The sequence below is a fragment of the Gekko japonicus genome, unplaced genomic scaffold (genome assembly GCF_001447785.1).
Source record: "Gekko japonicus isolate JY-2015 unplaced genomic scaffold, Gekko_japonicus_V1.1 scaffold3496, whole genome shotgun sequence".
Classification (NCBI taxonomy): Eukaryota; Metazoa; Chordata; class Lepidosauria; order Squamata; family Gekkonidae; genus Gekko; species Gekko japonicus.
Window position 1 is genome coordinate 3,783 of NW_015163715.1, and position 12,378 is coordinate 16,160.

At 49.0% G+C, this 12,378-nt stretch overlaps 1 protein-coding gene across 1 annotated transcript in view; it reads right to left on the reverse strand.

Moving 5' to 3' along the window:
* The window catches only part of RRBP1 (ribosome binding protein 1), a gene marked incomplete at its 3' end in the record, with an annotated part of 35,834 nt that overhangs the window by 1,359 nt on the left and 22,097 nt on the right, over positions 1 to 12,378 (reverse strand). Inside the window, exons 7-11 of the mRNA XM_015407850.1 lie at positions 10,400 to 10,553; positions 7,771 to 7,909; positions 5,844 to 6,025; positions 5,229 to 5,266; positions 3,732 to 3,795 (exon numbers count right to left, since the gene is read on the reverse strand). Coding sequence (XP_015263336.1) covers positions 3,732 to 3,795; positions 5,229 to 5,266; positions 5,844 to 6,025; positions 7,771 to 7,909; positions 10,400 to 10,553 — 577 coding nt within the window. The remainder of the gene's footprint in view (positions 1 to 3,731; positions 3,796 to 5,228; positions 5,267 to 5,843; positions 6,026 to 7,770; positions 7,910 to 10,399; positions 10,554 to 12,378) is intronic.

Sequence of the window (12,378 nt, forward strand, 5' to 3'; positions counted from 1 at the left end):
CCCATTCCCCCCCTCAAACCCCCCCCCCCCGCAAGGCAGTTGGAATGTCAGTTGCATATGGAATCTGCTGTATTCTGGTGGTGTGTAGGTCCCATATTCATGTTTTAAAAACAGACTGACACTGTTTGCCCAAAGCCAGAGCACTCTCCCAGAGCCTCTTTCTAGATCCCGTTGTATTTATTTCCACAACGGGCCTTATTTCTAATTTATTATTAAAGCGTGAGGACCCTAACGTGATGTCTGAACAATCCTTTCATCTTCATGAAATGAATTGTATTGAATGTTTTTAAAGTGCAGTTTTAATGTTTTATGTATTGGGTATTGGCCCCATCTGTACGCCGCCCTGAGCCCGTTCGCGGGGAGGGCGGGTTATAAATCTAAATAAATAAATAAATAAAATGTATGTGCCCAAAACACACTTGGCAGTTTTCTAAAAATGAAACCAGGATCTAGAGCAAACCTCCTTTGAGAGTTTCTTTTGATCGATCGATGCTTTGGATTGCTCCAGATAATGTGTCATTCAGAAGTGCCTGGAGGTGAGCTACCACCATACACTTGAGAACTTTGCCCGTGAAGTGAGAATTTGAGACTGGCCGACACTGAGCCAGCATGGTGTAGTTGTTAAGAATGGCGGACTCTAATCTGGAGAGCCAGGTTTGATTCCCCGCTCCTCCTCCACATGAAGCCTGCTGGGTGACCATGGGTCAGTCACAGTTCTCTCAGAACTCTCTCAGCCCCACCTGCCTGTGGAGAGAGGAAGGGAAGGCGATTGTAAGCCACTTTGAGACTCCTTAGGGTAGAGAAAAGCAGGGTATAAAAACCTACTTTTCTTATTAAGAGTGGTGGACTTTAACCTGAAGAGCCAGGTTTTAATTCCCCACTCCTCCTCCACATGAATCCTGCTTGGGTGGGGCAGTCTCTGTTCTCTCAGAACTCTCTCAGCCCCACCTGCCTCAAAAGGCACCTGTTGTGGGGAGAGGAAAGGGAAGGTGATTGTAAGCTGCTTTGAGACTCCTTAATGTAGAGGAAGGTAAAGATAAACGTTCCCTTGCTCGAAAGACAGTCGAGTCCGACTCTAGGGTTGCGGTGCTCATCTCCGTTTCAAAGCCGAAGAGCCAGCGCTGTCCGAAGACGTTTTCCATGGTCATGTGGCCAGCATGACTAAACACCAAGGTGCACGGAACGCTGTTACCTTCCCACCGAAGTGGTACCTATTTATCTACTTGCAATTTCTTGCTTTCGAACTGCTAGGTTGGCAGGAGCTGGAACCAGAGACAGGAGCTCACTCCGTCATGCGGCACCCAGGTCTCAAACTGCTGAACTACTGACCTTCCACAGCCTGCAGTTCAGCGTCTTAACCACTTGAGCCACCGCAGCTCCCCAAGGTAGAGAAAAGCGGGATATAAAAACCTTCTCTTTTTCTTCTCCTTGTTAAGGCCCAAGAATCCAGGCTTTATAAAATGCCTCCCTGGTTCATCAGCTGAAGATTGGCTTAACCCACAGTTGTCAGTTGCCCACTCAGTTCTGACAGTAGTTTCTCTACAAAAGGGACACTGGTCTTTGACTGTGATATCCAACAGCGATTATGGTAATCTTCATAGGCATTACTAATATTTTCCTTTCTGTTCTCTATTATTTATTTTTTTAATCCGACAAATGAAGAGGCTTTTAAAATGTTCACGCTTTGGCGGTCTGCAAATCTTTCAGAGAGCCCGGAGTCTGCTGATGCAGAAAGGTGAAGGACGGGCACTTGCTGCTACTGCTGCTTGCCCTGGGGAATGCCTCTGCAAGAAAGAGACAGGCAGGCTGCTTCATCCCACACCAGGCAGGCAGCGTGGCACAGAAAGACAGAGGCTGGTTCTCCTTGGTTGTTGCTTTTTTTAAAAAAGGAAGGGGCGCATTTACTGAGTTGGTGGCTTCTCAAAAGCTTGGGCTGTAAGATCAAGGCACAGCAAAGCTGATGTTCCAGACACTGCAGCAATATATTTTTTAAACGTTTTCAGATTAAGTTAAACCTGGCCTTGTGCATCTCCAGGAAGGCAGAAGGCACAGTCACAGTACAGCGATCACTGGGGAGTTCAGAAAAACAAGACAGGTAGCAGCAAAGAAAGGGCACGGCCAACCCCCAGGGGGGCTCCAAAAAGGGTAAGGTGACTGCAAAGGATCCCACAGGTATGTTTTGCTTGCATCTACTGGAATGCTGTCAGAAGGGCACTGCAGACGCAGAGATGGGTATTTTGAAATCCCCAAGAAGGAAGTGAGATCTAGTTCCACAAAAACTTATGCTGGAATAAAATCCTGTTCGCCTCCAAGTTGCTACAAGACTTCCATTTATTTCTGCTGCAGCAGACTAACAAGTTGTCCCTTGGGAATTATTACCCAGAAGGAAGGTGTGTGTGATTCTCTAGATCTGCTTCTCTGAAAATCAATCTTTTATTAAACAAAATGCTCTGATGTCTCTGAGGAAGATCTTCAAGGGAGAAGAAAGCAAGGTGGAGAAATTATGCCAGGCAGGACTGCAGAGATGGTGCTTAGCACCCAAACACTCACAGACAGCACCCCAAAAGGGTCAGGCATTAAGAAGCCTGACAAGAGCCAAGCTGGTCCTCGGGGGCAGAGTAGCAGTAGACATCTTGTTGGTACCTTTGTCAGACAGGCAGCAGTAAAGAGTACCAAAGGACAATGACAATCGCTTGCATCCAATGTTCCCTCTAAGCTGTGAAGTCTTATGAGCAAAAATTCTACTTTGTGAGCTGCTGGCATTAAAGTTGTGAGCAAGCGATTTGGCTACCGCATACATTAGTTTGCTCTGGAGCCATCCTTCCTGAGCTAAGACAAAAATAGGTGCGCTGGAGGCTAAAAAACTGTGAGCTAGCTCACAGTAACTCAGCTTAGAGGGAACACTGCTTGCATCCCAGTAAGACAGGCAGCAGCCACCGGGCAAAGAGACTTACTCTACTTGATTCTATGGTTCACATATTAATTCCCATCAGAAAAAGGTGCAACGGAGAAGACAGAGACAGCAATGTGAAGAACAGTAAACTCCTCTGTGAGCATTCCAGAAAGCTACGCTGGGTTGACTTGGATCCAGAAAAAACAGGACTCTGCTGCCAGAGCATTCCTGAAAGCCACACTGCTCACATCGCTGGAAAGCAGACATAGTCAGTGTTGCGGTTGCCCAGGGCAGAGAAGATTGCTTTTGGACTTCCGATGAATGGCATTCATACGATGTTATAAATTAAGGATGGTAAACAAAAAAGCATAAAAACAGAGAGATCAAACAGCTTTGCCCAGCAGGCAGAAGGAAACTGGTAATTGGCACCAACCATAGCGACACAGCTCAGAAACAGAACGTCATGCTGGGTATTCTGCAGCAACCACAAAAGCAGCTGCGGAATGGGAGAGCAACAGCTGGCCCTTGGCAGAACCAGCCAAGCCACGCCTCGAGTACTACAGACAGCTTGAAGTAAGCCTCGAACGGCTACTCAGGCTGACAGCGGCAGATACTGTCGCTTGGGACCCATGCGTGCTCGGAGTTGCGTCCCCTTGTTTCACTGGGTCCCTCTATTTCTGAAAGTATTCTTTAATCTATTCACTTCCCCCTTAAATGAAAAAATCAAATGAAGAAAAAGTTAGGACACAGCCCAATTGTTGGCATGCCCCAAGAGGCAGAAGCTGGAATGGGAGAGCCTCCTTTATCTTCAGACACAGAGTCGGAAGCTGGCACCTACGGACAGGTGTGGCACAGAGTCTGGCACCTGGGAGCTTGAGGAATGCCAGTCACCTAGCTTGAGCCTAGAAGGGCAGACTCTTGCGAGAGAGCGGGAAGACTAAGAGGAAGAGAATAGCAGCAGAGCAGGGACCAGAGAGGCAAAGAGAAAGGGGAAGAGGGAAGGAGCTGATTCGCAGGTACCTGTGAGCGGCACAGAAATATATACACATTACGCAGACACAGGAGAGAATGGCACAGAGACATCTGTCAGATGGGCCCTTTGGAAACCTAACGAGTAGAGGCATAGCAGCACAGACTATAACAGGATCTGGAGATAGTCATGGGGGCCGTGTGAGTCGACTGTGCAGGAATCAGATGAGGAAGAAGATTAGATCGAGATGGGCAGTTGTGTTCGTCTGTCTGTAGCAGTAGAAAAGAGCAAGAGTCCAGGAGCACCTTAAAGACTAACAAAATGTGTGGCAGGGTATCTTCAGGTATCTGAAGAAGTGACTCACGAAAGCTCCTACCCTGCCACATATTTTGTTAGTCTTTAAGGTGCTCCTGGACTCTTGATCTTTCCTACTGAAGAAGACTGGGTGTTCCTCCACCCCTAGTGTTACACACTGAATGGTGCAGATTTGCTTGGCTCCTAGTTACCGGGTGTACGGGCTGGAGGACTGGGCCAAGTTCTGCCATAGCCGGCACTAGGTCTAACTTCCCATCCCTTACCGGCTTGGCCTGGTAACATCAGCTGCTGTTGCCTTCTTGTATGGCTAGAAGATCCTGCCAAAGGCGTGGTTCTCATCAAGAACCTGGGCAGTGTGTCCTGCCATCTCTAGCTATTGCCAACGGCTTCTGCCTCCTCCTGCTGCCACCAGATGGGCAAGTATGGTGCATGGTACTCCAGCAACTGCAGAAACCACCAGTTAATGCAAGGTGACCTCCACTTCATCTAGCTACACCCCCACCTGAACTGTGCATTCCCAGAACAGAGAGGCACCGTGTTCCCTCACCCTCCAGGGCAACTGGTTGGCCACTGCGGGAAAGAGGATGCTGGGCTAGATGGACCACTGGTCTAATCCAGCAGGGCTCTTCTTATGTCCTTCTGTTCTTACTCTGAATTGCCAGGTGTGGTCAAGATGGACACGTATCCATAGAAATCTGACCCTGTTTCTAGCTTGGCACCAGACCCATATTAGGGTAGCCTGAGCGGGAGGAGCTGCCTTCCTTCTGTCTCCGCTCGCTACTATGCTAGAAGCTGCTAGATGAGGTTTCATACCCGGCTATGAGAATGCAGTGAGGTCAAAAGCTTTCACTGGAGGCTTCCTGGCCCACAGGTTCATCTCTCTGCCACAGGTTCATCTCTCCTGGCCCACAGGTTCATCTCTCTGCCCATGCACAAATCCACCAAATAAGCATTATGGCCACCTGACAACAAGGGCAATGTCCTTGCATCAGCAGCAAAAGCGCTTTTTCACTATCCGCAACTCGATTTATTTAAACTCACCGATCTTACCTCAACTGCAGCAGGCTGCTCTCCGTTTGGTTCTCTGCCTGCAAATTAAAAAGGGGAGGGGGAGGGAAAAGGACAGTTTCAGTACTTGACTTCAAGGCGATCCTTGGTGACCAAAAGGCAGCAAGCAGCACAATATTTTAGGCTGCTACACTGCACTGTCCTCTGACGGGTACCGTATTTTGGCCAAGTGGTCGGAAGAAAAGTTTGCCGTGGCAAGGTAGCTGATGAAATGTGTATGCACACGAAAGCATATACCCAGAATCATGGGCATTTCGTAGAAGAAGAGGTTCAGGAGCTCATTTGCATAACTCATTTGCATATACCACACTGGCTGGAGAAGATCAGGCAGGGAACCCAGGCATGTTTAGAATGGGAAAGAAAGGCATTTAAATCCCCCCAAGCAGGGGGGGGGGCTCTGCAGACCTTCCCTGGCCCGTCCTCCACTTGGGCGGGTGAGCGAGGAAAAGTGGCAGGGGGGGTCTGCTCCTGGGCTCCTTACTGCCGGAGCGCCGTTCCAGTGCGCTCCGGCAGGATATGATCCCTGCCCAGAATGAAACTTTGTTGGTCTTAAAGGTGCCACTGGAGTCGAACTTTGTTCTGTGGCAAGTCCCGTACCTCTTGGTCTTTCTCCGCCTCTCTGGCCTGGCTTTTCTCCAGGAGGGCTTCCAACAACTCAACCCTCTCTGTGAACTGGACATTCTTGGCGGTGGCTTCCGACAGTTTTGCCTCCAAACCGTTCACCTCCTCCAGCTTATCCTTCAGCTCCGCTTTGGAGCTCAGCAGCTGAGACTGAAGTTCTATCGAACAGTGAGAAACGGACAAAACGTTAGGACTGAAGAGGACACCCAACATCTTGCAAGGAAGCCCCCTTGCTTAAACCAGGCAAAAACGGGTAAATTTTTGTGGGTAAAGTCCTTCTAACACCACCCAACCTGCCTGGTCTAAAGCAGTGAAAATATAACTGAAGAACATTTTTTTTGTAAGTTTTACCTGGTTTTGCCTTTGGAAGGAGTTACTGTAGAGTGCAGCAAAAGATGCCAAGAGAGGCAAATCCAGTTAACTGCTTTCCTCCCATGCAGACCTCTGTGAAAGCTTTGTGTTTTCTGGATAGTAAGAACTAAGCCTTTTTAGAGAGACCATCTAGGTATTTAGTGCAGAACTCACTGGTCCCTGAGTCTACTAACAGTAGTAAAAACCACCAGAGGCCATGCCCAAACATGTGCCTAACTGTACAGCAGGCCTGTCTGGTGGGGCTTTTGGGGGCTCCACCCCCTTTCTTAAAGGCACAGCCCCACAAGAATCTCTCCTGTAGATGCTTTTTTCAATCATTTTTAAATGGTTTTTTTTGGCGTACACTCCTTTAAGCAGAGTGGGGTCCTGTAGTCAACTAATTGCTGCACTGAGCAAGGGGGTTGGAGTAGGTGACCTCTAGGATCCCTTCTAACTCTCTGTCAAGAAACTGGTCTCCTTTAAGAGAGTTTTTCTGCCGAAGTGTTAACTTTCTTGACTACAGAAGTAATCACCCTCAACTGCTGGCTTGCTATCAGAATTGTTGCTTAGGCTGGCAGAAGTGATTTGCAGCAGCTTAGAACTGTCATCTCAAGTGGTTGACAGCTTGCAATTTAAAGATCTATCCTGGTCACAGCTTTCTATTGGCTAAATGGCTTTTCTTTCTGCACTGAAAACATCAGCCCCACCAGAAAATAAAATTGCCCCACAGGCCACAAAATCCTGGCTACGAATTGCTGTACAGCTGGGCCACACATGGGTGGGGGCTGCCCATCTTGGCAGCCACGGATCTTTGTCCTCTCTGGCTGCTTCAGGCTACTGAGCAGTTCAGGAGGTAGTTATGCATCCCCTGACCACATGAGAAAAACAGCCCTAGGCTGAGCACCTGGGCCCTTTCAAGGAGGACACTTGACTTGAACGGGTGGGAGAGGGGGGGCCGCCTAAGAGCTTTCCGACCACCTGCTGAAATAAGAAAGTCTGGAAGATTCATGGGAGAAAGGGAAGTCTATTATGGCATATTGCACTGGGATGTTCCCTGCAGGCGTCATAAGGAATACACAGAGAAAAGGATCTGCAAAGGACTGCATCCTACCAGTGAAGCTCGATAGGGTCTTGTGCAGACAGCAACAACAGATCACAGTTGGCAAGTGAAGGTTCTCAAGAGAACGGGGTGTTTCTTGGAAAAAATTCATGAAGTCTTTCAGACAAAGAGGTAAGATATAATAGTCCCAAGAAAGCTAGGAAGGTTATCTAAGTAAATGGAACTGACCAACTGATCGCTGTAAATGGAAGTGATCACTGTTTAAACACACCGGTGACCGATGCTAAACACTGATTCTACTTGAGCCACCGAAATATTTTAGTCAGACAGTGCTGCCAGAGCAGTATCTACGGCCATGAGTTGCCCGTATCCAACTGTAGCCAAAGCTCATCACCCCAAGCCAATGATGCTCTCTCAGTCCCAAAGCCAGGCTCCACCTGCACCCAAATGTCCTTGTCTCTTTGCAGGTGGGCATGCGCAGTCAGGTCTTACCTGAAAGATCTGACTGCTGCTCTTTTGTCTTGTCCAGCTCTGCTTGCAAGTTTCTGCAGGTGACCTGGGCTTTGCAGAGATCCTCGCTGACCTCCTCCAACCTCTTTTGCAGGGGTGACTCCTGTTCTTTCTGGGATACCTGCATGAAAGAGGGGAAATTGACTCCGGAGGCCAGACTTGTGCCTGTAGGCTAGTTCCTAACAGCTCCACAAGAGGGAGCAAATGCCCTGAACGTTCCTTTCACACTGTCCCTTTCTGCTCCGGGACAAAGGATTTGTCAAGACACACATCTAGGTGATTTACTTCATTCACACCACCCCTTTCTCCCCGATGTGGACCTAAAGTGGATGACCCATTCTCCTTTCCTCCACTTTATCCGCACAACAACCCTGTGAGGTAGGTTAGGCTGAGTGTCTGTGACTGGCCCAAGGTCACCCAGGGAGCTTCCACGGCAGACTGGGGATTTGAACCTGGGTCTCTAACCACTACACCATGCTGACTCTCTCACCAGTCGCCAGACAGGTGCACCCTGGGAAGTAACAACCTGCCAGTTCCCCAACACCTGTACATTTAGCAGGAGGAGGAAGGAGGAGGAGGAGAAGGAGAAGGATATTGGTTTTTTACCCCGCCCTTCACTACCTGAAGGAGTCTTAGAGCGTCTTACAATCTCCTTCCCCTTCCCCTCCCCAAAAACAGACATCCTGTGAGGTAGGTGTGGCTGGGAGAGCTCTTTCGAGGACTGCTTGTGAGAGAACAGCTCTGAGATAACTGGTGACTGACCCAAGGTCACACCAGCAGCTGCATGTGGAGGAGTGGGGAATCAAACCCGGTTCTCCCAGATTAGAGTCCGCACTCCTAACCACTACGCCAAACTGGCACCTTTAAGACCGACAAAGTTTAATCCTGGGTATAAGCTTTCGCGTGCATACACACTTCTTCACAAAAGCTTATACCCAGAATTAAACTTTGTTGGCCTTAAAGGTGCCGCTGGACTCAAACGTTGTTCTATCGCGTCGGGCCAACACGGCTACCCGCTTGAATCTATTTAGCAGGACAGACGGCAATTCATACCTATTGCATTTTGTTTCCACACTTTTTCTAAGGAGCTCAGAGTGCATGTGGAGGGAGGGAATCACACGTTTACCCTCCAAAGAGATCTGAGGTGGGCTAGGCTGAATGATTCGCACAAGCCTAACCTGCCAGAGTAATGTATGAACAGGGATCTGAACCCAGGTATCTCCATTCCACAGCCAACACTCTATCTGCAAAACCTTTTGGGCAGGGTTTTTTTTTGTAGAAAAAGCCCAGCAGGAACTCATTAGCATATTAGACCACACCCAACAGCAGAAATCCATTAGCATATTAGGCCACACCCCTGACATCACAGCTCATTAGCATATTAGGCTACACCCCATATGTTACCAGAAGTGTGGTCATCCAACCACACCCACCTTTTGCTTCTTATTCTGTTTACTTTGTTGTCAAAACCCTGGGCTTTTTTTGTAGCAGGAACTCCTTTGCATGTTAGGCCACACACCCCTAATGTAGCCAATCCTAATGAGTGTCTGCTGTTGGGTGTGGTCTATTATGCTAATGAGTTCCTGCTGGGCGTGGCCAACTCAGGAGCCAGCCGGAACTCCGTTCCTGTGCGTTCCTGCCCAAAAATAGCCCTGCTTTTGGGTATTGTCACTGAACACACACAATTTCATTACCTGGAAGAATTACACTTCTGGACGATACCAAATGCACCCAACACAATGTTTTGCTACCCCCAGAGGCCACTCAGAGGCTTAGGGGAACTCACTAGCAAGACGGCAGGGAGAGGATGCCTGTTTCCCTGACTTGGGACTAGGCAGTATGCTACCTAAAAAGCTGCATTTAACAGTCCTCACATTTGCTTAGACCTCTCCTATACGACTTGACCTAATTGTTTTAAAGCTGGCTGCGGTGGCTCAAGTGGTTAAGACGCTGAACTGCAGACCGGAAGGTCAGTAGTTCAGCAGTTCGAGACCCGAGTGCTGCATGACGGAGTGAGCTCCCATCTCTGGTCTCAGCTCCTGCCAACCTAGCAATCTGAAAGCAAGAAATTGCAAGTAGATAAATAGTTACCGCTTCAGTGGGAAGGTAACAGCATTCCGTGCACCTCGGTGTCTAGTCATGCTGGCCACATGACCACGGAAACGTCTTCGGACAGCGCTGGCTCTTCGGCTTGGAAATGGAGACGAGCACCGCAACCCTAGAGTCGGATTCCACTGGCCTTTGCCTAAGCATCAGATCCTGTGGCAGTGAATCCTATAAGCCTTTTGATTGGTAGAAGACTTAAAACCCCTGACCTGGATGGCCCAGGTTAGCCCACTCTTGTCTGATGTGTGCATGGGTGAGTCACACACGAGTTGGGATCTTGCCCTTCTAGGCATTCCACAGCAGCAGAGGAGATCAGTGGAGGAACAAACATGTGCGAACCAGACGTGGGCGACCTTTCCCAAGTGGCAAATGAAATCCAAGCCACGAGAAGAAAGAGAAGCCATGCTTTCTAACGTTTGGACCAGTGCCAAGCATACTCACGTGCCCCCGCATTGACTGCAATAGTGAAGCAGCTGGAGCTGGTGGCGGAGATGGCCTTACTGACCTGCAGCTGGTAGATTTGCCCTTCAAAGGCAACGACTCTGGTCTCCAGGGCCTTCTTCTGCTCCTCGGCCTGCTGTAGCAGCTCCGCATTTTCAGTCAGCTCTTTGCTCAGTTTACTACACTCTTGACGCAGTTTGGCCAGTTCAGCATTTTGCCTGAGATACAGGAAAGAGGGCGTGCATCAATACCAGTCTGCTGGAAACCACTGGCCTCCACGCGACAGTGGAAATAAGGGAAATAAGCGCCCGGTTTCCTTGCCCCTTATAGGAGCCGGTTTCCTTGGCAAGAGAATCTTCCTGCGAATTGGTGTGCAACAGGAGATTTCCTTGGCAAGAGAATCTTCCTGCGAACTGGTGTGCAACAGGAGACCTTAGCCTTCTGGGTATCAGGGACCCCTGATGCGGGTCACTCCCTCTGAGGCCCACCGCTGAGCTTTGTGTCATAATAAACAAGCAAAAAGAATCATGTCATACGATGGCCACACACATGATGCTCTCTTCACTGGAAATCGATCTTTTAAAAACTCCTAAAGGAAATGACCAAATTCCGCTTCCGGCACTCTCTTCGTCCACCAGACCTTGCTCTCGGACCATTTCTGCAGTCGTGAAATCCCCCGCATTGACATTTTTAAAGCCGTGCGTTCTGTGAAATTTCCCGCAGTACATTTTTTCCTCACCCGAAAGTTTTTTCCTTCTTACCCTGTGTTAAGTCGGCTACTTAACAGGAGTCAGAGAGTGATTTCAAAAATTACATGTGCCAATGTTTCATCAGGTCCCATCCCACATATACAACTTTTCCTCAGTGATCTAGTGTATCTGGCCTCCATTATGGCTGAGGGTGCAACAGGAGACCTTAGCCTTCTGGGTGTCAGGGACCGCTGATGTGGGTCACTCACTCTGAGGCCCACCGCTGAGCTTTGTGTCGTAATAAACAAGCAAAAAGAAACATGTCATACGATGGCCGCACACATGATGCTCTCTTCCCTGGAAATCAATCTTTTTAAAACTCCTAAAGGACATGACCAAATTCCGCTTCCGGCGCTCTCTTCGTCCACCAGACCTTGCTCTCGGACCATTTCTGCAGTCGTAAAATCCCCCGCATTGACGTTTTTAAAGCCGTGCGTTCTGTGAAATTTCCCGCAGTACATTTTTTCCTCACCCGAAAGTTTTTTCCTTCTTACCCTGTGTTAAGTCAACTACTTAACAAGAGTCAGAGAGTGATTTCAGCCAGTGATTCAGCTTTAATGAGCAACGCTTAACACAACCAGACAGAACAACCAGAACAACTTTTGCATTGCAGCTGAGCTCCTTTTAAACTCTCCCGGGCTAATGTAGTCACGCCCTACTGTACATAACAACCAATAGGATTGTAAAGATAAAGTCCAATCACAGACGTTCCCTCTCAGGGAACTGGATGTTAGGTGATTGGTCGGCTCTTCCTGGGCTACCAATAGGAATTGAGGAATTAGGATCCTTGCTCAGGACGAAGCTTTGCATGGTGTTCCAATGAGTGAGTTCACATACAGTTTACATTGAATTGAATACACCACACCCTGCATTTTTGGAACCCCCAGTTTTGGCGGGTTCTGAAAACGCGGGGAAAGAAGGAGAAGACTTTGGGTTTCCGCCTGGGGAGGAAAAATCTACTGCGGAAAATTTCACAGAATGCACAGTTTCAAGAACGTCCGTGCGGGGAATCTCACGACTGCAGAGATGGTCTCTGCTCACTTCTTGCATTCTCACCAGGTTCTCTCCTCACCTCCACTGCCCACTCTGATCCATTCCCTCTCTAGCCCAGCCCCACGCAACTGCTACCACCACCTACCCGCATTCCTCCGCTGTCCCTACCGTGGCCCGACCATTTCCCACCTCTCAGGCCCACCTAATGCTGGCCCGTTCCAAGCCAGGCTCAGAGGCGCCGGCAGCACTGCTGGGGCTTGGTTTCTTCCCAGCCGGAGGCAAGGGGCCCACTGGACACTTC